The sequence below is a fragment of the Octodon degus genome, unplaced genomic scaffold, assembly GCF_000260255.1.
Source record: "Octodon degus isolate 3935 unplaced genomic scaffold, OctDeg1.0 scaffold00285, whole genome shotgun sequence".
Lineage (NCBI taxonomy): Eukaryota > Metazoa > Chordata > Mammalia > Rodentia > Octodontidae > Octodon > Octodon degus.
In genome coordinates this window covers 844676-872361 of record NW_004524861.1, presented here as the reverse complement: position 1 = coordinate 872361, position 27686 = coordinate 844676, and the positions used below count along the sequence as shown (strand labels likewise).

At 47.3% G+C, this 27686-nt stretch overlaps 1 protein-coding gene across 5 annotated transcripts in view; it reads left to right on the top strand.

Moving 5' to 3' along the window:
* The window catches only part of Vstm4 (V-set and transmembrane domain containing 4), an 88759-nt gene that overhangs the window by 23689 nt on the left and 37384 nt on the right, over window positions 1-27686 (top strand). For all 5 annotated transcript variants that reach the window (XR_002819296.1, XM_004646963.2, XM_023707257.1 and 2 more), the window contains exons 3-5: window positions 1931-1996; window positions 8578-8685; window positions 16348-16381. Coding sequence is in view for 4 of the 5 variants with exons in the window: in XM_004646963.2 (XP_004647020.1) it covers window positions 1931-1996; window positions 8578-8685; window positions 16348-16381 (208 nt within the window). In the remaining variant the exon portion in view is untranslated. The remainder of the gene's footprint in view (window positions 1-1930; window positions 1997-8577; window positions 8686-16347; window positions 16382-27686) is intronic.

Sequence of the window (27686 nt, the reverse complement as noted above, 5' to 3'; positions counted from 1 at the left end):
CCCCCCCGGTTGGAGCAGGAATGGAAAAAGGATGTGCACATAAGGGGTCACAGTGTGGTGTCCCCAGGAGGTAGGTCACTTCCAGCAGCTGCGGTGATAAGGACTTCCCAAGGGGATGTACGAGGTCTGCTCCATGCAGCTCCTGCTTGGAGACCAGTGTGGGAGCATGTGGCAAGACACCAGCTGCCTGGAAGGGGGTGTTTGTCATGCTGTTGTGCCCATCCAAGGAACAGGATGGCCAAGAGAGGAGAGGAGACAGCATCCCGGTAGACCTGCTGGGTGGCGATTGTGTCTGCTCTCCACCAAGGAAATCCAAGCCTGCACCAAACCTACAGGACAGTTCACCAGGGTCAAGATGGGCAGATCCCCGGGTGGGAGCTTGGGAAGTTACAGTAGCATGGGCACTGGGGCTGCCGCCTGTCTTTGTCCCATTGTCTGTGTGTCAGCCTGGGCCACAAGGGAGCTCTACACCGTCATAAGTGGGCAGGTTTATCATCTGTGTGGAAGAAGTTGCAATCTTCAACCTCTGATTCCATGGGAAACACATGTGCTGTTGTCAAGAGATGAACATTTTATTTCAGGAAGTATTTGGCCAATGTGAATGATCTGTGAGTTGGATTGGGAGGGCTGGTAATTTTTGTTGTGCTGGGGATGAAACTCGGGGCCTCCTGCATGTTAAGTGTGGCTCTACACCTGAGTTATTATCCTAGCCCCTAGCATGAGGTATGTCTGAGGGCTTTAATTCTCTTCCAGCCTCACACGACAGGCTGACCAAGGTCCATTTATATCAGCCATGTGTGGCTATTCAGTGTGGAAAGGTTGGTTAATAAAGTTAGAAGATTAGGGAGAGACTGCACCACAGAGCCCTTGCTGTGGGCCAGCGTGTGTCCCACAGCCCGTCTCCTGGCAGCCTCAGGACCTGGATACATCCTTCGCAGCGTATCAAATGCACTTGGAGATAGTACATGATTAGCAGCTGAAACAAGATAGTTACAGCAGAACCCCTTAGAAATATTTCTGAAGCTCTGGTAGGGTTCACATAAAGATTTTCCGTTCTTGCAGGAGCAGATAGGATTATGACTGGTGAGATTAACCTTCTAATACCACACAATTACTGCATTCGCCATAAGATAAGTGCACTGGGGAAAATGAAAAACACTGGCTCATTACTTGCTTAAAACCCCTGTAGTTTAGAGTCTCTGTCTGTGAACTTTCTTGACATGCATCTCTTTAACTGTACTGGGAGGAACTTGCTACCTTCTCACCCACATAAGACCGAGTGCCCTGGGACTGGATCAGATCGAGAAGCCACAATCTCTGCCCTTGAAAGATGCATGCAAGTGAGCTGCAGGCAGATATCTTGGCTGGGACAATCATGGTATCTCCAGGAGTGCAGAAGTACAGAGTCAGCTGCAAGGATGGGAGCCTTCATGTCAGCCATCTGGGCCTCAGGGACCCACCCTGGGGTGAAGGAGGGGCCAGCAGTGAAGGCCCAGGTGGGCCTTGATGGGAAGCAGAGTCTTCAATAGAAAGGAGAGAGTCACGTTTTAGGGAGCTGGCATCCTTGGGGGTAGAGACGGCTCACCAGGCTCAGTCCCTGTTCTATGTGATGTACACGTGTTGATTCATCTCACCCTCACCCCCACCCGACACAGGCCCTTATCATCACTTCCCCAGGGGGAAAAGCAAGGGCCTCGGAAGTTCAGGGCCTGTGCAGGGCCCCACAGCAAGCAAGCAGCAATTTAGCCTCTCTCCCCAGGGGGCCTCTGTGCACCCCGAACTTGAAAGTGTGTGATTTACCAGGGACTGAGGTTGAGACACCCCTTCAGTTGGTCTTGGTAGTGTGCAAATTACTTTGTCCATGGAAGTGCCACAGTGAGCGAGGACCACGAGCGCCACTTCAAGCTGCTCTGTTGCTTTTGTCTTGCAGTGATTTCCCTCAAAGCTTCAGAAGATTCATCCTTCGAGAAAACAAAGGCCTGGGCATTTTTTGAAGGTAAGTTTGGCCTGTTCTAAGATGCAGTCTCAGTCTTACATAACAGGAAAAGAATAAAATAGGAAGAACTCTAACTCCTAGGTTTTGCCATAACATCAAACTGGATTTTTTTTTTTTTTTTTTGGTTGAGATTTAGGAGGGAAGGTTGAAAGTCAGAAGGGAATTGCTGGGGTCTCTGCTGCTGGCTTGGAAACAGCGCAGGGTACAGTGCCAATCTGCCTCAACTCGTTTGTTTCCTGACTCTGTCTGGCTCCAGAATTCTTACTCCAGATGACATTGGAGAGACTGTCAGTAGTGTGTAAAGCAGTGAAAAGTGTATCACTGTGACTTCGTTTTGTTGTTTAACAAACTTCTAGAAAGTGTGAAAATCTTCAAGCAAGTGGTTTTCCCACCCACGTTAGAGCCTCTCAGCACAGATGCCTGGACCCCATCTGGAGGGATCCTCATTTGGTTGGAACTTAGTGAAAGCACCTCAGAGAATTCCAGCCTGCAGCCAGGCTGAGATCCAAGGCCGGAGCAGTGGCTCCCAGAGTGATCCCCACCAGCAGCATTGTGTCACCTGGCCTCTTGTTAACAAAGCCCTCTGCAGGCTCTGCCTTGGCTCAGGCTCAAGTCCGAGTTATCATTGAGTGAGTTAGGTTTTACTCTCTGGGTTTGAGATGTCCTGGTTATGCTGATGCATATTCAGGTTGGAGGCTTAGAGCAGGCTTCTCAGTGGGGACACTGGGCCCGTCCATGGGACATTTTTCAAGGTTTTGGTGAGCACCGCTGTGGGGTGCTTCTGGCACCTGGAGGGTAGAGGCCAGGGACGTTGGTCAGCATCTCCCAGTGCATCTTCTCATAGTCCCACATCAAAGAACTCTGGCCCCAAATGTCAAGAGTTCTGAGGATACTGAACTCAGCCTGGAGGAAAAGAAAGTTTGAGAAATTGTCATCCCCACCCATGTGACTGTGACCTGAACAGTGAAAGAAGGTATGTGTGAGTTCTCAGGCAGTCTTTCCTGACCCAGGGAAGACTTGATGAAGGCATGGGAGTTATTGAGGAGGCTTGGCCCAGTCAGAAAGGGCTGGAGAAGTGCAACACCTTGGGGGTGGGGGTGGAAGCTTTTGGATTCAAAACTACCCATGAAGCAGTGCACCAAGAAAAACATAACTTAGCTTTCAGTTTTTATTCTTATCAGTCCATGTTTGCGATACGTAAATGATTGCATTTCTAGAGGGGAGTTGGCACGCATACATAACACATATTAATTATTTCCACATGTATCTCCCCAACTCTCCCTTACATCTCCCTCCCTTTGTCCCCTGTCTATTTGCAAAAGACTTAGCTCTGTTCCCTGCTATCTATTTTTTTTTTTTTTGATGTGCTCTTTAATTTATCTACACTTTGGGTTTCTCACTTAAGAGGAACCATGTACAAGGACTCATGTACTATTTGAACTTGTGTTTCTGATTTATTTCCCTTCATATTATAGTCTCAAGATCTATCCATAGAGAAAAATGACCCTTCAATTGTGAACAAGTTTGCAAAGCTAGGAGCCAAGCTGATTGATAAGATTCAGTGTTTGGTTTAGAGTCCTGAGTGTTCTTGCTCTGAGACTCTGCCCAGGCAGAAACAATGACTCTTTGTGTCCCCTGACTTTTCTCCTGCACCCCTTCTAGCAGCCTTTTCATTATCTGATGACTTTCTCTTAGCAAAATAATTCCCAGGCTCTCACTCTGGGACTGCTTACCCATGGGCAGCGATGAAAGTGCCTTTAGTCCCTAGAATAACATAGTAGAAAAAGCAAGATCTACTCTTCTTTTCCTGTTTAGTCCAATTGAGGCAACTGTTCAGTCAAATTAAGGAAGGATGGGTCCTTAAGTGGGTCCTGGGACATCTGACTCATTTGAGTCGGGCAGTGACTCATCAGATGCTAAGAATTCCTGGGGAGCTCAGGGCTCCACCCCTGAGGAGCTGATTATTACCTCAGCAAGGGGTAGAAGAATTTGTACCTCCTCAGGGTCAGAGGTGATTTCATGCAAGTGGTCTGAGAACTGTATTTCTAAACACAGCTGAACCCCAAACCAGACTTTGCATATCAAGAGAGATTGTAGGGCCTCACCCCCACATACCTCCCAGCATCACCCCTGCATGCTACGCCCATCAGCAGTGTCTTGTGGTCTTCATCTCCTCTTGGTGGAAGCTGTTGAGTGGCTTGTATACCCTCACCATAGTGAGACCAGAGCCAGGGTCCAGGCAGCTGGTACCCTTGCTGCCTCCTGCGTGCCTGGGGCAGCTGTTTCCCAGCTTGCCTTTCCTTTGATTCCAGCAGCTGCTGCCACAGCAGCAGCATTATCTGTACTTTGCTTTTCGTACCCACCACAGTTTTGTCAAGGTCAGGTGTGGTGATGAAAGTGCCCGGTGCAGCTCTCAGGCCTGCTGCCCTTTTGCTCTTGAACAAGGAAGCTTCGATGTGGGCTGCGGATGGATGGCCATCCTCTTGGGACTTAGCTCAGCCTGGCTGTGTGCCTGCTGAGCAAAACAAGCATCGATTGTCCAGCAACCAGAGCAAGTTAAAATCCCTCAGGGCTTTCTCTCAGGTATTATGCCTTGAGCAAGATGGTTTTATAGGCTGCATAAGAAAAGAGTAGAAGCACACAGTGTTATTGCCAGAACTGCATCTCCCAGGTGCCTGAATTTGTCCTGGAAATGTAGAACACTGACCCTGATTTTCTCCATTCACTGGGAGCAGGGAGGGGTCATAAGGGCTCCTAGACAGTGCTGAGGCACGCTGAGGCTGCTGTACTCCAAAGCAGCCCCAGCTGAATGCCCCACCAGGTTGCCAGGCAACAGGTGCCAGGGCAGAAGCAGGCAGGCTGACACTGTCACCCTGCTGCTCTCCCTACAGTGTGTACAGCCACCCACCCCATCTTGCTGGCCCTTCTGCTTCAGGGAGGCCTGGACATTTTGTGCAGTTGAGTCTAAAAATGGCAAGGGTGTCTTTGGAAGTCCAATGGCAAAAATAACATGGCAAATGAATTCACAGATGACAGCATCATTTTTAGAATACTGTGAGCACACAGGCGCATAAAAGATTTTGTTTTATTTTAATTGTGTGCCATTGGGGTTTGAATTCAGGGCCTCAGCATGCTAGGCAAAAACTCCCTATATCCCTGGTTCTCTGTTATACTTTACAAGCTAATTTCAGATTTGGCTGAATGTAGAGGTTTTGTTCAGTTTGGGCCTCAAGGTTTAACTTCAGCTTTTGGACAAGTATTGTTTGGCCAGGGCTGAGTTTGGAATCTTTTGAGCCAACGACTATAGAGAGCTTGCTCTCATGCACTGTGAAAAGACAGGTCAGAGGCACGGGCAGCACCAGGCTCCCTTCCATACAGAGACTGGAGGGAGGAGGGCAGGTGGAGGCAGCCTAGCTGTCCTGACCAAAGGTGACATGCCTCAGTGAGCATGGCTTCTGTGGCTTGAGGTCCAGCTTTTGTTTCACAACACACCAGGAAGGGCAGTGTCAGAGGTTTGAGCAGGCTCAGTGAATGGTTATTTTCATGCCCCCAAAGGAATGCTGCAAATGAGGAAAACCTCAAACTTTAGGGGATGATTTGCTGCCAATTGAGGAAGGTGAGATGTTCTTACTGAGTTTTTCTCCCCAGTGCAATGACTCCTTTAAAGGCCCCTGCAGTTTTAAGAATGGAGCAGAGAGCAGGCAGGGTCAGCATTGTTCCCGTGCATGCAGAGCCCCACCGCATGGGTGGGCGGTACCTGCTGGTGGTGGCCACAGCCCCGAGTGCTCATGTGCTTGGCGCAGAGGGGCGGAGCCTTCCGGGCTGGCCAGATGTTTTTGGGTTCTGTAGCAACAGCTGTCCAGGGTGAGCAGGCTCCCTCTGCGCCATGGCATGGAGGCTTTGACCTAAAGCCATATTGGGCCTCCAAGCTGTTGCCTCCCACCAGGGTAGGGCTGCCCCAGATGTGCACAGCTGCCAGCACTCTGCAGGAGAACTACCAGCTGGTGTCTCACTGCAGCCTTGGCTCTCCTTGCTTCGCGCAGCCTGAAACTAAGGGAAGATGAAAGCAAGGCTGGAGGTCAGGCCGCCCTACTCCTGGCAGGGAAACCAGCAGGATGGTTTCTTTCCACTTCCAGAAGGAAATGGAAGCCAAACTGCCTGCCTTTTGGTGCAGACAACCCATCTCTAGCATCTCTCAGCATCCATTCAAGGCATGTGTGATGCCTACCTGTCCCAGTTTTATCTGGCCTAGAAATGGGACTGTTACTTACCATGTTTTTAAAGCCAGAAATGGCTCTGAAATTGTGTTCGTTTTCCCAACAGCTTAGAGATCCAAGTGAGTGAGTGTGAACCTGCTGTGTCCTTCAGTTAGGATCCTGCTGGGAACACATGGTTCCAGCTGGTGTGGCCTGTGCTGTTAAAAAGGCCCAGGAAGCTGACCTGTGCTCTTGTCTATGGTGCTTACCCGGAAACACAGTAGCACCCACAGGAAGTTGCTTCTGTTTATAGTATGAGGACAATTTTCTGTTTGCATCCTGAGCACCTCATGTTCAGAGACCTCCTGCTCTTCCAAGCTGGCTTCTGTCTCTTGTCCCTCTACTCCGACTTTCTCTCAGGGCTTTCTCAGCAGCTTCCATGTGGGAAGTGCTGCACTTGAGGATTTCCTCTGGATTCTAGAATGCTCCCTGGTTCCTCCTAGCACTGTGCTTCAGCCAAGGCTCCTTTGTGGGAGGTGCTTCCTTTGGCCCCTCTGCTGTCCACCCTCATATGTGGGTACAGGAGCACATGGCCTGCAGTGGTCCAGTGCCCAAGATTCAGGCACCTGCCCCATGCCCAAATCCGTGGATACTCAAGTCTTCTTTTTAAATATGAAATGGCATCTTGATTACATATAACCTATGCACACCTCCCATATGCTTTAAGCCATCTCCTCACAAGTTATGATACCTATTGCAACATGAATGCCATACAGCTAGTTCCTACATTGCTCTGTGTAGGGGATAACAACAAGGGCTAGGCTCTCCACATTCAGCACAGATGAGGTTTTTAAAGAATATTTTTTTCTCCTCATCCTTGATTGAAGCCATGGATGCAGATGGCAATCTACACTTATTTTTAGCCCAGATCTGAGTGGCCAGGAAAAAAGCCTGCTCCTGCTAGCTCAGGTAGAAATGCTGGGCAGCTACAAAAAGAGGAGCAAACCCCTTGAACCTCAGGGGTAGAGGGCCACACCTGTTCCCTTGGGAGCCAGATAAGGGAGTGATGGAAAGGCCCTGGCTTTCTGGCTCCCTTCCCCATCCCCTTTCTTCTCATGGACCCTCAGCTTACTTGTGGCTCCAGGCTCCCCCCAGAACCCAGCCACTGGTCAGCCCCACCGCCAGCTGCCCCCAGTACCTGGCTTCCTCAGTTTAAGCACTTAGCTGCCTGCTCCTCCCAGTCCCAAAGACCTCATGAGTCGTGCTCTTGCTGGCTCAGTGCTTAGACTCCCAACAACCTCATCTTAAAGCTTAAAGCAAGAACCACATTAAGATTCAGGTTCTGAATGCTCTGCCTGCAGTCATTTATTATGGGAAGAACAGCTGGAGACACCAAGCAGTCAACAGTAAAAGTCCCTGGGCCAAAAGCTTCCCAAAGGAGCTGCACTATTTCACACCACCACCAGCCACGGGTGGACCACCCAGCCCGCCTACAGCCCTGCTGGCATGTGGTGTGAGCATCGTTTTTCATCTTAGCCGCTCTGGACGGTGTGTGGGCATTCCATCCTGGGTTAGTCTTGCTTGTCTTTGATACTCAAGAAGTTAAACCTTCTCCCACACAGTTGCTTAACACATAATATTCTCCTTGGTGAAATATTCTCCTTGGTTTCTGTGTGTTGTGCTAACTTTTGAAATAATGGAATTGCTCATATTTTACTGTTGGGTTTTGAGAATTCTTTAGTTGTCTTCTGTATACATTGCTTGCCAGTATTTTCTCCCAGTTTATAACTTAACCTCTTACCCTCTTTCCTATGCTTGTTCTAGGAGAAAAAGTTTTCCATTTTGATGAAACCAAATTTGTCAAGTTATTTATTCTACTTTCACTGTGCTACTGGGGATTGAACTTGGGGCCTCGTACATGCTAGATAACCACTCTGCCAAACAGCTGTGCCCAGCACACAAATTTTATATGGAGAACGTTGCTAGTGTGAAGTCTAAGAACTCTTAGATCCCCCAAATTTTTCTCCTGTTTTTCCTAACAGTGTGCTAGTTCACATTTCAAACCAGATTATAGATCATTTTGGTTAATTGATGTATAGCAGGCAGGATTGGTTTTATGGTTTTGGCAAAGGAAGTCCAGCTGCTTCTGGGCCAGTCATGGAAGGGGTGAATCTGCAGCCATGCAATTGGTTTCTCAGTTGTCAGAACCAACCTCGGGGACTGGTGTGGCTCTGTGTCTGGGCTCACCATGTTCTGCTCCATTGGTCTGTGCCTATGCTTCCACCAGGATCTTGATGGCTGCAGTCTGGGGACTTTTAGAATCCCACGTGGGACTACTTTTGTGCCTTTCCGGAGACAGTGACCTGCCATGTCCTCACTTTTTAGATCTCTACATGTACGCTGTCCTCGTGTGCTGCGTGGGCATCCTCAGTGTCCTGCTGTTCACCCTGGTCATCATCTGCCAGTCTGTGTTGCACAAGAGGAAATCTAGAGGTGAGACAACACTGAGGTCACACACCCCCCCACCCAGGACAGCTGGAGAGGCCCTGCAGTGTCCTCATGGTGGGAAGTCGTGCGTGTCAGGCACAATTTACCCAGTACTTGGAAACAAAGTGGGTGAGACAGTGTGTTCTGCTCAGGCAATGCTAAACTCAAGTGACCTAGTTTCAATCCTCTTTTCCTCAAAGCCCTCCCTCCCTCCCTGAAGGGATGAGCCTGGGGAACCGTTTTTGAACAAGTTCCTGAGCTGCCCTCAACTAGACAGCACGTTCTCTCGAGCATCCACTTGGCAGGAAAGTGGCACCTGGAAAGTCCCCCTCTGGCTCCTTTCCTGTGGGGCCCCAGACTCGCTGGTCTCTGTCCTCTGCTTCTCCAGATTTCCTTCTCAGGAATTCTGTTTTGGAGGACACCTTTCTGTGAATTCTGCCACTTCTATCTTGAATCTCTCCTGAAACGTGGTTTGCAGTGTGTTTTCCTGTGCTGTCCCAGAGGTGCCTGGGGCCTGCTACCCACTCAGTGACACCTGAGCTCCTTTCTCGTCCTCCCCAACTGTCTCTCTGAGCTTATGGCCTAAACTGCATTTGAGTGTGGGCGTTGGCCTCTCCTGAGTGAACCCTGCAAGCAGGGACATGTGTGTAACCCACTCTCCTAGGAATCTAGAGTGGGACAGGCGCTCAGCAAATGGTGCACATGGGGGTCTGTTCCAGCTGCTCTGCTCCCGGCTGCTGCCCCTTGGAGGCCTCACAGTCGCTTCCAGAGCCATCTGTGTGAGAGTGTGACATGTGATGCCAGTCCCCAGAACAGGAGGCAAGGGATCAAAGCTTGGCCAGCAGGGCAAACTGGGACACACAGCGACCCAGCTGCTCCTCATGAGGTGGACTCCAGGTGGCTTTGTGTGCCTGTGTGTGCAGGTCTGGAGCCCCTCTGTGCTGTCGCCGGATGGTCTGCCCATCTGCTATGGTGCAGGTACCTGGCTCAGCTCCTGTGTGTCCTCCTTCATGGCCTTCATGTGACAGACAGCAGGGCTAAGGACTTAGATGCAATCTCAGAAGCAGGGCATGGAGAAGTGAGGCTTGGGGCTCAGCCCCATTGCAAACCCTGGAATGGCTGTCAGGATAGCCTCAGTCCCTGGGCTGGGCAGTTGGCCTGCACCTTCTTTAGTGGTGGTAACTGAGCATCTGCCCAAGCTGCTCCCTGGCTCCTGCTCTGCTCTCCCCAGCTCCCACAGTCCACCTGCACCTACTTTGGTCTGGCGGGATCCCCAACAGCAGGCTCAGGCTGGCTCTACCACTCGCATTCTAAGGGCAGGCTCTGTGTGGTGGGCTCGGATGTGGAGCAGCAGCCCCCCTGCTTTCCAGAGCTGCCACCCTCCGTTCACACCAGACACCCTACAGCAAGGCCACCAGCCAACTCTTCTCACCTCTACCCAGTAGCAACCTTCACAGCATGTGTCCAGGTGGTCCCCTTACTGCTCAAACTGAAAGTCACAGGGAAGCTACATTACCCCCCCCCATCTAATGGTCTGTAATTAAAGGAGAAAGAAGAGGAAAGTAATTTGTAAGATAACATAACACATTCTAGTATCATACCTCTTCTTTGGATGGACAAATGTGAGTTTCAAGAAGCCAATCCTTGGTATTTGACTTTTGAAATAAATGCTACATAAGATAATGTACTATGCTTATGTTGTTAGGAGACAAGTGTGGGTGGATGTGAAGATGCGTTAAAAGCTAAGGAGGCCATTGTAAACTTCCAACTGCTAGCAAGCATTCAAATAACAGATACACTTTCACTTGATTCTCACTTTCTAGAAACACATTATTTCACATTTAATGGAGCAAAGACATACCTCGTGTGTATGTCAGGAGGAATCAGGTCCCCGGCTCTCATGAGTAGGCGTTCCTCTCTATATATAGATGTTGAAGGGTCATTCGAAGTCAAGGAATCTTCAACTGTGGACATTCTCTGTTGCCTGGGCCCAGCGCCCTGCCCACCAATCATCAGGTGTTATACCCAGTCAGTGCATTAACCATGCCAGCTCCAGATTGCCCTTGGAATCCCTGGAGCCCACTGCCAGTGAGCAGCGGTTCCCAGCCAAGGCTGTGTTCACTGAGATGGGAAATTAGAGCCTGGGGTGAGAAGCAGCAGAGGGGCTCTTGGTCGTGTGAGTCATTGTCTTTCTGTGGGTCTGCTCTTGTCCTCAAGTTCTCTTAGTAAGTACCCATTTTCTGGCTGGGGAGGTAGAGGCACCCAGAGTTGCCCCATTACTTCTCAGGATCTCAAACCTACCCTGTCCAGATCTGAGCCTCCTGCCTCTCCCTGCAAGCCCTTGATAAAAGCTATTCTCCCTGTCACACTGAAGACACTACAGGGAGGTGTCCAGTAGAGTAGCCTGGCTTAGGCCAGGGGCTCCGACAGGGGCTGGGCAGGTAGAATTGCAGGGAAAAACCCTGGCTCTCCTCGGAGGCTTGAATTGTAGGCTTCTTTCTCCCCTTTTCCTCATAAAATTGAGATCTGATAAATACGGTTTCTTTGGTCAAATATTTTCTTATTCTGGACACAGAAAGAGCAGGGTTGCCTTTCCTGCTGAAGCCGAGATATGCCCAGATATCTAGAGGACACACCCAGATACGCAGAGAACACACCCAGATATCCCAGGTGGCTACTCCTGCAAACAAATCACACATGCAGTGACAGGAAACCTCATTTCTGCAACCTAGTCTGGGCCACATGACATAGCCTTCCCACAGTGGACAGGAGGTCCAGAATGCTGCCAGCTGTACTCTGGGGTCATCTCTGAGATACAGCAAAGCTGATGATGTCTTGAGGTCCCCTGTGGTCCCACCAGCAGGCAGCCAGAGCCCTCACCTGGTGACCAGGTGGTATGGATGGGTGTAGACTAGATATCTACACAGGGTCAAACTGTCTCACATGCTGTCAGTTACAGCAGGTCTTGTGGGCAACCTGGACCCAGGAGGGGTGAATGGCGAGGAGCTTGTAGTCATCTTTAGGCTCTAACTGCAAGGACACTGCTGCTGTCTGTCTTCACTGCAAACTGGAAGGAAGGGTAGCCCCACCTTGAGGAGGAGGAAAGCACTCCTCCCAACACTGCAGATGGCTGGACCATCATTGTATCCCCTGTGGCCTGACTACTGGGGCATTGGCCTGTTTCCCTGACAACCAGCTTGTTCCTAAGCAGCAGGTACCATATAACCAAGCAGGTTCCTGAAAGTGCCAGAGTGACACAGGGTCATCACCCCTTGAGGCCATTATGCACCTCAAGAGGCTGCTGCCTTTATGGGTGGCTGCGATAGTCCTGGCTCTTCTGGGAGCATCAAGTCCACTCTCATGGCAGGTTCTAGCCTGTTCTCACAATCAGTGCCTCCCACCCATTGATTAAACTGGCAACATGTGGGATATCTGGGAACTGAGCTCTGTGGGAGGAGGGGCGGGTCTTTCCAGGGACTCCCTCCAGAGACTTAGGGTTTCTAGGTTTCCCAGGCAGATGTATGGGAAAGAAGCCAGCCCCTCCCCTCTTTGGGGGCCACAGAGCATGAAGATTTGCAGCCTGTGCCCTGGCCTGTAGGAACATTTGTCCAGACAGAGGGTGGTAGAGTAACAACCCGGCTCCTGATATGAGTGCAGGAGGAGCCCTGCAATCAATAGTCTAGCCCGGAAGTCAAGGACACAGGCCAAGCCTCTGCTGTGTACCCTGGCTGCATGACCTTCACTTGGCCTCCATCTGCTGTGGCCACTTCCTCTCTTTTGCAGCAAGTCTCTGTCCCTGCTATATGTTGTTCCAGCAGTATCCCAAACCTCAGCCCAGCCCTGTGTTGAGGTTCTGTGTTGAGTCTCAGCTAAGTTGCCCCAGAAAAAATCAATCTTGGTGGTCTAGGTGGAGCCCGGAGCAGTTCTGGGTCCTCATGCATGTTGGTCTCTAAGGTCTTTGCATGTTGGAGAATCAGTCAGTCTAGCATACCACCCTGGGTGGCCTTACAATCTCGGCTTCCTCCATCTAAGCCTTAAAGGGCACAGTCTTTTGGATCTCTGGAGCCAGCAGGAAAGAGGAACATGACATCATATGTACCCTTCAGGGCCACTCCAGCAAGGTGTAGCTAGTGTGCTTTGTACTGGGACCAAGGACCCTTACACCACCCTCCCCTGTCCCTAAGCACATGCCCTTTGGCTTTCCAGCAAGACAGATCAAAAGGGCTTTCTGGACAGAGGCCCCAGGAGGCTGGAGCTGAGACTCATCCCTCTCAAGGCCACTGTTCACACTCCGGACAGAGGGATGGAGCCACAGGACAGAATGCAGTGATGGAGGACTTCAGGGAATAGAGGGAAATCCCAAGCTAGCAGAGGCCTGTGAGCTGGGACATGTGGACAGCCAGGGGCAGGACCTCTTCTCTCAGAGCCTGAGCTGCAGGCCCTGGGCTATGTCTGTCTTGGGTTCTGAGACTGAAGGAGGAGGCCTTGCCTGTCTTCTGGGGGGTCAGAGCCTCTCCTGCAGTCTCCTAAAAGAGTCCTGCTTGAAGAGTAGGGATTCAGGTTTCCTTAATGGTGAAGCAGATTTTCTGAGACCCTGGATCCGTGACATTCTGAGGCCCTAAGTGCTGATTTTAAAACAGAAAGCCAGCCCTCTGAGCTCCATGGTGCCAGTCTTGGGCAGTTCCAAGGGTGCCTTCTACAGGGGTACCTAAAATGCTGAGATTAGGATCCACACACTTAGGAGAGGTCACAGTTTGGCTCGTAGGATCAATCTCATGCCTTTGGGAAAACCTATCAACCTCTTTGTAGAGTTCAGTGCTCTCTGTGCACCATAAGAGTGCCAAGAAGGTGACTGTGAGGGTTCCACCGAAAGCAGGGGGCGTCAAATGCTTTTGCTCACACAGCTCCTAAAATAATTCTAAAAGTGGCATGCCCTTGACCTCTCTCTGTGGACACGCAAGATTTTTCATGTTCAATGTGAATCATTTCACAATATATCATTTCCTCATCGTTGCACATGTTGCTATTTTAAAATGCAATGGATAAGCCTCTCTCTTACATTAGATGGTCTTGATTTTAATTACAATCTACTTTTCTTTCATTTATGTATTTGGTACAGGGTCTCACTACAAAGCTTGGATTTGTAGTAATCCGTCTATTGTCAGCCTCCCCAGCACTGAGATGACAGGTGTGCGCCACCATACCCAGACTTGGTCACTGGCTCAGTGAGCCCTGGAGGTGGGGCTGGTGTGTCAAGCGGGACTGGGGATCAAACCCTGGTCCCTGCACTTGTCAAAGCAGGTGCTTAGTCTGCTGAGCTATCTCGCTGGCCCTCCCTCATTTATTTTTAAAACTCTGAAAAAGCTCTGGCTGTTCAGAAAGTTTGTACTGTCCCTTTTTCTCCTTAAACTTTATCTTTGTTTCACTTTCTTCATCTACTTTTACGTATCTTTTTTTTAAGCAGGCTCATTGTAGTACAGCTGGTCTTGAACTTGCTTATATAAACACAGCTTTTGTTTTAAAAGCATTTTACTGATCACCTTGTTGTACTCATTTGTGAAATATGGTCTGTTAATAAACTTTCATGTGCTTATTCTGTAAGTCTTTAATTGTTAAATGCCCTTATAAGATTAAGTCATTAGTATTGCAAAATTTGCAATATTGAAAAACTAGAATAAAATTAACCTAAATAATGTGTCTCATAAGTATATTATAAATGTAGATTAATAATAATAAGTAAAACTCTAATAGAGACATACTTATTAAATGGATTTTTGTTTTTGCTTTATCTACCCTTTTATGAATTTACTCAAGGGTAAAATTCACACTCAATCTTACTCCTACTTTGTAAATAGATGTTAGCTTTAAAATTCCTCTGTAAAAATAGAAAAAAAAAAGCCATAAATAGATGAAACTTCGTTATACCACTCATTACCTCAAACTGGCTCTGAATTAGATGTCAAAAGTTATGTAATGATCTAGCATCAAAATGATTTTTTACAAATATTCCATCAGCTGACAACTGGGTTAGGTCACCGTTCAATGCCCTTGACAGCAAAATACACAGAATGCACCCTTTGGAAGTTTAGCTGCCCATCCCGAGGTACGTATTTTCCCAGGGCTCACCCCCGCATGTCATACCTCCTGTTGCTTGCAGCCAGCATTCCATCCCAGTTTGGTCTCTGGGACACAGGTTCTGGCAAGGAAAGGATGCCTTTGTTTTAAAAATTAGAAAGAGTGAAATGTTAATGTTAAATGTTAAATGTTAAGGGAAGGGAAGAAAAGGAGTCAGATGCCAGGTATACAGCAAGAGAACCAATACCTAGGGATGAACACATGGAAAGCAAAGATCTAGAAACTGACTCTCTTAAAACTGTCCCATCTGAGAGTGCCTTAGGGAGTGCACACCCTAGACTGAATGAAGCCCACTGACTCATTTAATAAGCTTAGGAGGATGGCCATAAACACTCGAGTTGTTCACTGAGTACCATGGTTGCTATCATTATTGCTGGATCCATAAATTGTCCAGCACACGGTAGGTGTGCAACAAATAGGATGCAGGGAGAGTAGAGGTATTGCTAGAGAGTTGAACCAGATAAACCCACACAACCCTTTCTGGAGCTGAAAGTCTCATCCTACTCTGGAACCTGCTTTGGTGGCTGGCACAGCAAATCACCTCAAGGCTAAAGGCTTATGATAGCCCTCCCACTTGATCCCAATTCCCCAGGTCTGGGCCAGGCCCCTCTCTGGGATTCTAGCGGCCTCTGTCGGCATCCCTGTGCAGCTACTTTTTGCTGAGGGTCCACTGGACCCTGCTGCTCAGGCTGTGGCTGGGATTCCCACTGGCTACCGTATGGACCTCCAAATCTCAATGAGCCAGCCAGGCACCTTGTGTGGTAAGAGAGTTCCCCAGAGCACAGTGCCTTTGTTGTCTGTTCTTGTGACACATGGCTAATGTTCCCTCATCCCAAGCAAGCCATGTGACCAACCAATGAGCCAGCATATGTATGAATAGATAGTAGGAGGGTGGCTCACTGGGCCACTGGTGTAGCCATTCACTGCAACCCAGATGACCTTCTAGCTGAAGTGAACTCAGGTACAAGCCTTATACTGTACACTTGTGGGATTCAGGGCCTATTTTTGTTCTTCCTGTATAGCCAAAATCATATGGTTTCCCCAAGGAGACCTACTGCAGAAGAATGTCTTGCTCCAAGGCTGTTTTCACAAGGGTTTCTTTGAGTCCTGGAAGAACATCACTCAGAGAATGTGAACCCATTTTATAAGGAAGAGCTCCTACCTGGAGACCAGTTCTCCCATCTGGCTTCAAGAGGGCTTCCTCAGGAGTTGGATGACGTTATTACTGCTGAACACTTCTGGTTAGAAGCAGCTCAACCTGCTTTGGCCTAAAATAAATACTGTGTGTTATGTAATGGGAGCCTAGGGTATGTGTCCAGAACTGAGACAGTATCAAGGCCCTGGTGCCTGGCTGGGTCCAGAACTGAGACAGTATCAAGGCCCTGAGGTGTCCCAGAGATGGTTGTGCTGGGCTCCCTTGCCTGAGAGTTGGCTGACACAGCACCAACATGTAGGAAAGGCTGGGCCCCTGCATTGCATGTAATTCGTGGAGTGCATTGACTTACCATTTCTTATTCTTTTTTTCTTTCACAGTGAGACATTATTTGGTGAAATGCCCTCAGAACAGGTAGGAATATTTTCTTCTTCTTATCAAATGAAATTCTTTGCCATTTTACTTTTCTTGATGTTCAAAAAAAATGGTCAAAAATATGTTTATGCAAAGGTCCACATATTTGTGTGTAAATAAGGCAAAAATGTGATCTGCATGTGTTTTGAGTGTCTGAAGATACTGTGCTCTGATTACTACCCTTAGAGGGTAAGATGGCCACTGGCTCATGCTGCCCAGCCTGTGTGTTACCTGCCAGAGGCTTGGCGTGTGTCCCTGACTACTGATCCAAACCACATGGATCCTTCTGGCCCCAAACACTCCCCGTCAATCCCTTTCCACCAAGGCTCTCTTTACCCACTTTTCGCTGGTAAAGAGACACACTCTGTGGGTGACACAGTAGTTGTAGGAGCTATTTCAAACTCAGATCATTTAAAGATGTGGGGATGTTGATCCAGATGCAAGAGCATAGATCAATTTATCTCTGCTCTTCCCTGGTAAATGCACCTATAAATCTTGGAAATAATTCAAGAGATGATCAGGGGAGAACTCCAGGAGGTGGAAACAAGGTGAACGATTCTGAGATCCTAGGACTGAGGGAATGGCATGGCAATAGGGCATTTTGTGTTTTTCCATCTAATGGAAAGAGACCCTAACACATGTTTTTCACACCCAACCTTTCAACAGGAAGATCCAGGTAAGCTCATTCCTTCCACTGTGTGACTAGAGTTCCTCTGACATCTTCAGGGGAGTCTTCTACCACCAGCAGGGCGGAGGAGTGGGAACTTCTCCCACTACAGGCACCAGCTAATATAAGAGTTGAACAGAAAAACTGGTGAGGTACCCAGTCATAAGTAGCCTGGTAAGGAAACCTCTTTGTCTCCATGGGCCAGAGTCTTCCTCACCCACCATGAGGTATCCAGCCTTCCAACCCGGGGAAACACTTTCCAAACCAGCAGCAAACAAAACAAAGTAAGACAGGAAAGCCTCTGGAAGTGAAAAGCTCATTGGAATTTCAACCCACAGAAGGAGGCCAGGATTGGATGATAAACTAAATAGGATGGATGCCTACAAAAGAAACTGATTTAAGGACCCCAGGCCTCTGAACTGAACTAGCAAAACACAACCATCACACTAAAACCCACAAATATCACAACCTGAATGAGAAAAGATAGTTGACCAGATTAACCTTGGCATGAATCACATGTTGAGATGATCTATTGTAGGACTCTTAAGTTGTGATCATAAAAATTTGGTGACAAGCAATTAAACATCTCTTAAAGCAAGTAGAAAAATAAAATTCCCAATTAATAAAGAGAACTTATTTTTTTAAAGGGGAAATTACTGAAAAATATAATAACACATAACAATCTTAGATGATGAGTGATATCAGTGGATGGTGAGTGAGCTGGAGGACAGATCATTAGAACTTATCTATTCTGAACCACAGAGAGAAAAAAGACTAAAAGCAAATAAATAATGAACAACCCTCAGCTACAGAACAAGAAATCTGATATTTTGCAATTAGAATTCAAAAAAGAGGAAAAAGTGAGTTGAAAGAACATGGGGAAAATGGCGAATGAAATTGTGTTCAATTTATCAAAAGAAAAAAACTTCATAGATTTAAAGAAGATCAAACTGGATAAATCAAATAAAATCCACATGAAGACTCATCAAACAGTTAAGCAGAAGGTAAACTTGAATGTTTGTGTTTTCCTCTGAATCAGTAGAGGACTGAAAGAAGCAGCACTTCTTAAATACCGAAAGGACAAAGAGTCAGTCACATACTCTATACCCAGCGAAATTATCCTCCAGGAATGAAGGGGAAATTCAGGCATTCTCAATTACAGGAGAACTCAGAGAGTCTCGCACTAACAGACCTACTTGCTTTAAATAATGGCTAATTGAAAATTTTCAGACATAAAAGAAGAAATCTTGAAGGAATAGAAAGGAAACAGGAAGGCTTTACTTCCCATGAACAGACATGAATGTTAAATACCATATTTGATGATTGAAATGAAAGTATAAAACCATCTGATACTCAAGACAGTGGTATTCAAAAGTGAAGGAGATAAAAGGACTTCAATATAAGGAAGGTTCTACATCTTATGCAATGAGGTTCTAGAGAACTGCGGTCAGTCAAACATGAACATTGAAGTGCCCAAAGCTACTACTAAAATAACTGTGCAAAAAGTCCCACTTAAAAGCACTATAGAAAAATCAAGTTAAATCAATCAATCTATCTATCTATCTAAGTCATATAAAAGTGGAGAAATGAGAACTTAGAGTAAATAAACAAAATGGAAGACTTAAGTGTGAATGTTCTGAATACATTTCCTTAGTCATAGAGCCTGGCAGACAGTAAATAAAGATGTGATCCAAATGTATCATGTATGTGAAATTCACTCCATGCACAATGTGATATAGGTATAATGAAAGTAAATGAATGCAAGAAGCTATATCACACAGACAATAAAAAAGCAGGAGTAAATGTATTGATTAAGCTTCATGAAAAAAAACAAACTTGCTGTAGACAAAGAGGAGCATGAGATGATAAAATAATTAATCCACAGGAAGACAAAGGCCCTGTGTAATACACTGAACAGAAAAGCCGTGAGCATCAAGCAAAAATTAAAGAGCTTAAAGAAGAAACAAATAAACCTGGAGTTTAATGGGGATTTCAGGCCCCCCTTTTTGATAGGCCCACTGTGGACAGACAGTTTCCAAGGCTGTGGAAGACATAAACACAAGAGTCAGCCAGATCAATCCCTTGGTGCATATTAAACAAACAACTCTGGAAGAACATATTTTTCTTCAGTCCTATGGAACATTCACCAACACAGGGAATATCCTGGACTTTGACACAAAGATCAGCACATTTAGAAGAATTCCAGTCATGTAATGTGTTCTTGGACTATATTGGAATCAACCAGGAATCAATAACCAAACAACATTGGGGCAAGCTCTATGCAAATAAATTAAACACACATTTTTGTTGGAAGTGCCAAGATGATTCTAGATTATATTTGTAAATTTTATTTAAAAAATTGGAGGATTTTATGCAGTGCTTTCAAGACCTATTCTGATGTTCCTGTAACCAAAACATTTAGGGATTGGTTAAATATAGGCACAGAGCTTCATAGAGCATTACCAAGAACCCAGAAATACATCTTTACAGTTACGGTCGAGGGAATTTCAGGAAAGGTACCATGTGAACTCCTGCCAGACCTACTTTTCAGCAGAAGCTGCTGAGGTCCGTGGATATTCATATACCAAACATGAACAGAGACCCTGTTCATGGGTCTTTGTGACAAACTAAAAATTAACCCGAGACCTCACTGTTAAAACCTAAGCTGCAGAAAGTTTTGAAGAAAACAGGAGATAAATCTTTATGATCTTGAGTTTGGAAAAGGCACCCGTGCAAGACTCAGAAATGAAAAAATTGATAAAATGAGAAACAGTTGTATGTCTAAAGACACTATTAAAAATGAAAATGTAAGCCAATGAGTGAGAGAAAATACCCCTAAACCTGCTAACTGATAAGGAAGTTGCTTCCAAATATATAAAGAGCTCTTCAATAATAAGATGACACAGCACAATTAACATGGACAATAAGATTGGAGAAAATGTTTCCCTAAAGAAGATACACAAATGTGGTAGAGCACACCTGTCATGCCAGCTCTCTGGAAGGCTGGGGCAGAAAGGATCACAATTCACTAGCCTCGCCTTGACAATCTAGCAACTTAGCAAGACCCAATCTCAAAATAAACAATAACAGCAGGGCTGAGTATATAGCTTCGTGCAAAGGCCTACATTCAATCTCCAGTGCAATAATAATAATAGCAATAATAATAATGGTAAAGATATACAATCCATGAAAAGATGTTCAATATCATTCATCCTTAGGTAAATGCAAATTAAAATCATACTGCATCCTGGCTTTAATCAAAAAGCCAGACACAAACAAAGACTGGAGAGGGTGTAGAGATCCTAGGTCCTTGTGCATTGCTGCTGGAAACATCAAGCAGTGTAGCCCCTTAGGAAAGGATGTTATCACTTTTCTTAAGATGCCAAACTTACCATGGGGCCCAGCAACTCTCCCTGTAGAAATCAACCCTGGGAGCTGAACTCAGATTTCCACCCAGCAATCTCCGTGTAGCTGTTCCTAGCTACTTCTTTCCTAATAGGCACACTCTGGAGCAATCTAAACATCACCATGCTGTACACAGTGTCCAACAAGTGATTGCATACTTGGTAATGAGACAGTGCAATGTGTATCAGTCTCAAAACACAACTGAGTGAGAGAAGCCAGTTGCAAAATTATGTATTGTATGATTCTGTTTAATGAAATGCCTAGAAAAAGTAAATCGATAGAGACAGAAAATAAATTAGTGTTTGCTTGAGAGTAGGAGTGGGAATTAACTATATATATATATATATATATATATATATATATGGAAAATTTTGAGGGGTAACCCTAAATACTCTAAAACTATTGTAGTAATAGTCACATAACTTTATATAGATGTTAAATCTAATTAAAATGATTGAATTGTACACTATGTTCATCAAATTTTAGTGTACCTCAGTTATGCCTCTTTAAAGCTGTTTGCTTTTTTTTTTTTGAAGCATATGACTCTGTAGGTGGGGGCATGACTCCTAAGGGTGGGGGCATGCAGCCTTTTATTCCTTGGGGAAGTGTTATGGTTTGTGTTTAGTTGTCTCCCCAAAACCTCATGCAGTCATGGGGCAGGAACTTCTAGAGTTTGTGATTAACTCATGATCTACTGGGAATATGGGTGATCCAAGGCTGGGATTATGGGTTTTAGTGCTGCTGGGATTATGGGTGTGTACTTTCCCCAGCCTGGAAGAGAAAGCCTGAATGCAATTTAAGAGAGATAGACTTCCCCTCTGTTGCCATTGTTGCTGCTATTTCTCCATTTCGGTCTCATGCTCTTTGCCACCACCGTGAAAGGATGCCCTCTGCCATGTGCCATGCTGCCTTGGAACCAGCCTAGTATGGACTGAAACCTCCAGTAACTGTGAGTTAAATAAACCTTTCCTTCCTTCATTTTGGGTGTCAGGTATCTGTCCCAGCAACGAATGAAGAGTAACTGAGAGAGGAAGCTATGGCTGGGGAGGTCAGAGCCAGCCCTTGTCAGTTGGGGCTTGCTTCCTGTGACATTCAGGTTTGGCCCATCCTAAGCACACAGCTCCCACAGGGTGGGCTCCTTCTTGCCTCCTGGGCCTCACACTGTGTGGTAAAGATGCTATCCATGGGTACAGCAAGGATGGCATTCAGTGCTGGGACACAAAGTGTGTCAGTCACAACCCCTTTACTGTTCTGAAGGACCTGAGGAAATCAAATTAAAGGAGGAGGGATTGGTGTTGGCACACAAGCTCAGGGGCTCCAGTCTGTGCTCAGTGAGCTCCATTGTTTTCAGCTCTGTGTTGAGGCAGAGCATCATGGTGGTAACAGCTAGCTGAGGAAGACTGCTCCCTCGTGGGGGCTGGAAAGCAGAAGCACAGGAAAGGGCTGTGTCTTAGCAATTTTTCTCTCTCTGCTGAGACAAAAAACCTGACACCCAAAGCCAAAGTGGGGGAAGGTTTATTTAGCTCACAGTTCCTAGGTTTTAGTCCATAACTGGCTGGCCACTAGGCAGGGCGGCTTGGCAGAGAGGCACTGCAGAGGAGGAACAGGTCACGGTGGGCAGAAGGCAGCAGAAGCAGCAAGGCACTGTGGGAGTGTGTTTCTACCCCTTTTATCTGATCCAGGCTACTTAGAGCAGGTGGCACTCACACTTAATTCTAGAGCCCCTGAGCCTAGCATTGCACCACAAATCAATCCCAGCATCACGCCCTCTAATCCAGATACTTCTGTCAAAGCCTCACCTATGACCGCATGAGGTTTTGAGAAGACGTCTAAACAAAAGCCAGACCAAAAATTAGAGAAATAAAGAGGCTACAAGGATAGCCAGTATTTTAGCCCTAGCCCTTCAAGGTTAGTGAGGACTAAGAACATAAGAGAACCTGTGCTGTGACATCCTATAACTCAGTGATGTCCTAAAATTTCTGATCAAGGAGATTATGGGGCCACAGAGGAAAGTGATCGATGACGGAGAGTGTGCCTAAGGAGAGTCACATGAAGAGAAAACATTTTCTCAGGCTTTCATAGAAAGCACATTGGCCCAGCAATGGCCGTGACTCGTCCACATGGCTGACACTGATAAAGGTTCTACAAACTGCTGTACATGGTTTCAGGGTAAATACTGAGGGGATTTGACTGACCTTTTCAGACATGAAAGTTAAATTTTAGATCTCACTTTAACTTGGTCTTAACATCCAGCAGAAAAATATAACCATGACGTATTAAAAGTAAAGTCATATTAATATGCTGAGCTGTAAAAGGCTCAAGTCAACAACTTCTGACAATTGCCAGTTCTGCTGATAACCCACTACTATTATGGACTGTTGGACTATATTGGGTTGTTTTGCTGAATTCAAGTACCTACAATCTTTAGACTGGTTTCAAGTATGAAAAAGTTCTTTAAAGACTTCTCCAAATACCACTTCTCTAATTGTAGTGGGGCACCCATCTGTAAAAAAACAAAACAAAAAAGAGGAATATATTGGGAGCCACGAAGCTAGAAATTTGATCAAATATGTGTAGGTGGGATTTGGCCCAGTGCCTAAAGCAAACAAGCTACCTCACTCCTGAGGTGAACATCCTGTCTGGTTAAGGTTTGCTATCAGCTGCTAAGCAACCTATTGTCACATGTCACTAACTTCACAAAAGTGTAAATAAAGGACAGTTTTGTTGTGAAAAAAGGGGGGAGGAAAAAATATATACATGTATACACAAAAGAGTTAGGATAGATATACAGCTAATTTCTCTTAGTTCACACTGACAATAAATGTTTGTACTAATATTGTTTAGACAAGATATCATGTCTGCATCTTGTCCTCTTATAACTGCTACTAAGACAGCAATATGCAATGTATTAGTTACTGTACACATCCTACTCACCTGTTTTGAAGCTGTTTCATATCACTATTTTATATTTTTTCTCATTAAAATGAATACAAATTATAAAATAAACAAATAAATACGAGTCATAGCATTCCTGGTCCCAGTAACCCTATTGAGGGGCCCTTCCATAGGACTCACTTCCACAGGAGGTGCTGTGTCTCCAGATCCCCAGTAGCCCCAGAGGCTGGCCAGCAGGCTTTCAGTACGTGGCCTGTGGGGCAGATTGAAGACCCAAATCTTGACCCCGAGGCTGTGGACAATTCCAGGCTCCTCTGAGATGAGCTGCAGTGTTCCCACCAGTGAAGAAGGTGGAAGCTGGCCTGTGGCTTTCCCGCTGGTCATGAGTTGTTGCAGTAAACATCTTGAGTTCTGAGAGGACCACCGTCCTTCTCCATCCTCTGGCTACTTCTCCTTTAGGACCAAGGCAAGCTGCCAGGCACATAAACCTCAGGCTGGGTAAGGAACCTCAGGGAACTACAGGCCGGAACTGAGGAGGCTGTGGCCACAGAAAAAGAGGCCTGGCCAAGTGAGCTGGGCAGGACGTGGGCCCTGGAGAACTCTGTGATCTGCTAGGAGGAGTTCAAAGGGAAAGAAAATCAGTCTGCTCTCCACTGTGTATTGTCCCAGAGGTCGGAAGTCACTGCCAGAAGGGGTAGCACTGACCTCAGGATCAAGAGATGGTTACTTTGTCATCGGCAAGTGTCCCAAGGACGCACTTGTCCCAGAGCAGAAGGGACAGCAGGTTTTAAACACATTTTTCCTGGAAGAGCAGCACTAGAGCAGCGCAGCCAGTCAGTGTGAAACTGCTTTGAAAGTCCTGGACAATCAGGTGGCAAATGAAACTGTACCAGTTGCACAAGGCTGAGTGCCTCCCCTGGACCACCTTGAAGAAAACTGTTGAGGCCCCAAAACTAGGCGCACATCCATAATCCCAGCACTGGGGAGGCTGAGTCATGAGGATTACTATGAGTCTAAGCTGCATAGGGAGACACTGTATCGAAAGAATAAAAAACAAACAATAACAAAAAACCATTGAGACAGACAGCAGCGCAGTCCCCAGCCAGTACCTTTCCCGGGTGCGAGCCAGTGACAGGCTCACAAGTGGCAGGCATCAAGTTGGGCACCACTACAGCAGCCACTGTGGAAGCCCCCCACTATTCCTTGTGATCAGTGGACCCGGGCTAGGCACATACAGGACTGAGCACAGGCACAGGCACGACTGGTTCATGCTTTGTACGCTGGATGGGAAGGGTTTGAGCCTTCTCCAGACTGAGGAATTTCTAAACTTCAACGAAGGAAACACGGGATTTCACGAAGTGACGTGCTCAGGACTTCAGAGTGAAGGGGAGACAGTACTTCACAGAGGTCTAGAGGCACATGCTTGAGCTCAGCTGGAATGTACTAAATGGTCGAAGGGCTATGGAGGAGCATTGATTCCTTCTGTGAAAGGTGATCTGCTGAGGAGGTCAAGGCCCTGGGGCCCCGCTGCCTCAGTTCAAATCCACGCTCTGCCATTGATTGCTGTGTGGCTTTGGTTAGCTTTTTAACCTCTGTTAAAAGTGGAAACAGTATCTGGAAATGTATTTGGACCCTGCCTGAAGGACAACTAAATACCCAGATGAACACAGGCATGGGCAGCCCAGCAGGCGAGAGTAGCAGGGATTGGAGGAACTTGGTCCCTGGGATGTTAATCTTTTTTTTTTTTTTTTTTTCTGGTACTGGGGACTGAACTCAGGACCTTGGACTTTCCAGACAGGTATGCCACTGAGCTATATCCCCAGCCCTGGGGTTGGAAGCTCTGGAGACACAGGCAGAGCCTTGCGTTGTGTCAGGGTCATGGGCAGGGAGGGGCAGTCCTCCTGCTGACAACAGTAGCCAGGCGGCACTTGTATGAAGTGCCTAAACCTGGGAGGGCATGAAGCAAGGAGTACAGCAAGGGCCTCCTCCATGGTCCCCACAGAACTCCGAGGTGGGGCTGTCATCACGCCTACTCCCCAGGGGACAGTCATGCACAGAGGGTTCCTGCCCTATGAATAGTGTGGTGGCATAGGAGGGAGCCAGCCCCAGGCCCTGGATCCAGATGCACTAGAAGGTTGGCACGGTTGTATGTGTCCATGCCTGCCAGCTAGGGGCAGGTGCTAAAGATGTCAGGCCCTGGAAGGGATGTGGGAAGAATACAGGGGTGATCAAGGAGGTGCTTGCAGTGGCTCCATGCACATGACTCTGAGGAGCTCAGTGGCCTCCCAGAAGAGGTAGATTTGAGGACGCAAAGTCAAGCAGACTCTCCCATGATCATGGATTCTGGTATGAGTAGCTCCTGCAGGAGGGCTTTCTGGGACCCACGAGGGCAGTGCAGGTCATACTATCCCCAAGAGGTATGCACAGGGGACGTTCTGTCTCCAAGGGTGCAGAAGCTCTAAACACAGTCCCATTCACATGGTGTTCAGCCCACACATGGACACCCAGGCAAGGATGGCATCGGGGCACACATGAGGCACTGTGCATCCCACACCAGCCTCCTTCTGGCTTACTTGGGTCAGTACTGTCCAGTTATGAGCCCCTACCAGGCTGCTTCCACAGTCCGCTTGGCTAGAGGAGCAGGGGCAGGGCAGCCCAGGGGTAGTGTTTTCCTTAGGTGGTACGAAGGATACTCCACCTGTACACAAGCCCACTTGGTGTCCATTGGACCATCATCTCTGGCAGCTTTGTGGACTTGCGTGAGCTGGGCAAGGGAAGTGAAACACTCCATAAAGTGGGGTGCAGACTTTCCCTTGTCCCTAAGCCTCAGGTTCACCATGCGGCTTCCTGAGATGACAGAGGCCATGGACTATTGGCTCTCAGCTGCCCACACTGTGCCCTCCTCCTGGCACAGCTGGGCACTTTGAATTTATTTTTAATTTCCATCAAAGCCCTGCAAGGTACAAGTTCACCTACGGAAGCTGGATGGGAAGGGTTTGAGCCTTCTCCAGACTGTGAGGAATTTCTAAACTTCAACAAAGGAAACAAGGGATTTCACGAAGTGACGTGCTCAGGATGTCACGCTCCCTCTGCATGTCTGCTCTGAACCTTTTCATTCCAGATGATGAAAGAAACATGTGGGGAGAAGGCTGCTACCCCTATGGGCTGGGCTGGCTCCAGGCACCTGCCTGTCTCAAGGCCCTCAGTGTTCTTGGGAAAGGAGAGGAAGCAGCCAGACAAGACTGGTACACTCACCATGGCCTCCGTGAAGGCCCTGCCTCCCCTCCTGGGCAGTAGGTACCACTCTGCACTCTTGCTATGGGCCAGCCCAGATCAGCACAGACGCAGCCAGGCAGAGCTGGTGCTGCAGAGGTCATGTGACTGGCAGGGGGTGTCCTTCTTTCACATTTGCAGCATCATTTTGTGTGGCTCTAACAGTAGACATTTTGGGTAATGTGACCCATTTGGATGGGGGCTGGGAGGCTGGAATGGAGAGGCACCTCAGAACCAGTGCACCAAGGAACAGCTTACAGTGTGATATTACTCTGAGTATGCATACAAAATATGCACCAGATCTCCAAGGACAGAGACTGAAAAACAGAAAAAAAAAGTGTACCATGACTCCCAGGACACTGGTGGCCCTGTCCAGGCACAGGACTCTGGCTTATCCTGTGCAAGATGCTGGCTGGCCTATACTTGATGCCAGCACTCAGCAGATTCCACAGTGACAGCAATGACAGTAACATTGTAAGATAATGGTAGATGACACCCACTAAGTGCTTACCAGGCACTGAACACAATTATCCATGCTTGACACCTATTACTCACTAACAATAACGTCTTCAAGGCTGCACTGTGCAGTGTGGAGTGGCTCACTCATCTCATAAGTGAAGGTAGTTGTGCAGCTTAGCAACCTCTAGCAGGTGGCACCAGTTGACCTTGGATATTCCTGGCACATGATTTCCCACAGGTGGCATCAGTTGACTGTGGGTATTTCATGGTAGGTGACCCAGGAAGCAAGTCTAAAAGCCTAGTCTGAGAAATCCAGGCACCTGCCTTATTTGCATGAATCCCTTGGTCTTCACTGGTGGCAGCTGACCTTGGGGAGGGGCTGGCTGCAGTTGTTAATTGTGTTTCTTGTAGTAAAAGGGACAATGAGTGGCTACCATAGCTGCAGGGACCAGCTGTTGAGGTCACAAGTGCAAGGCTTCACATGTAGCATCCCACGTGTGCATGTCCAGTGTGCTGTTGTGGGACAGTCATGGGAACATGAAGAAGGAGTGCCTTTCACCATCCGGGTCAGGATGGAGGAGCACAGGTGGAGAAAGGATGCAATAA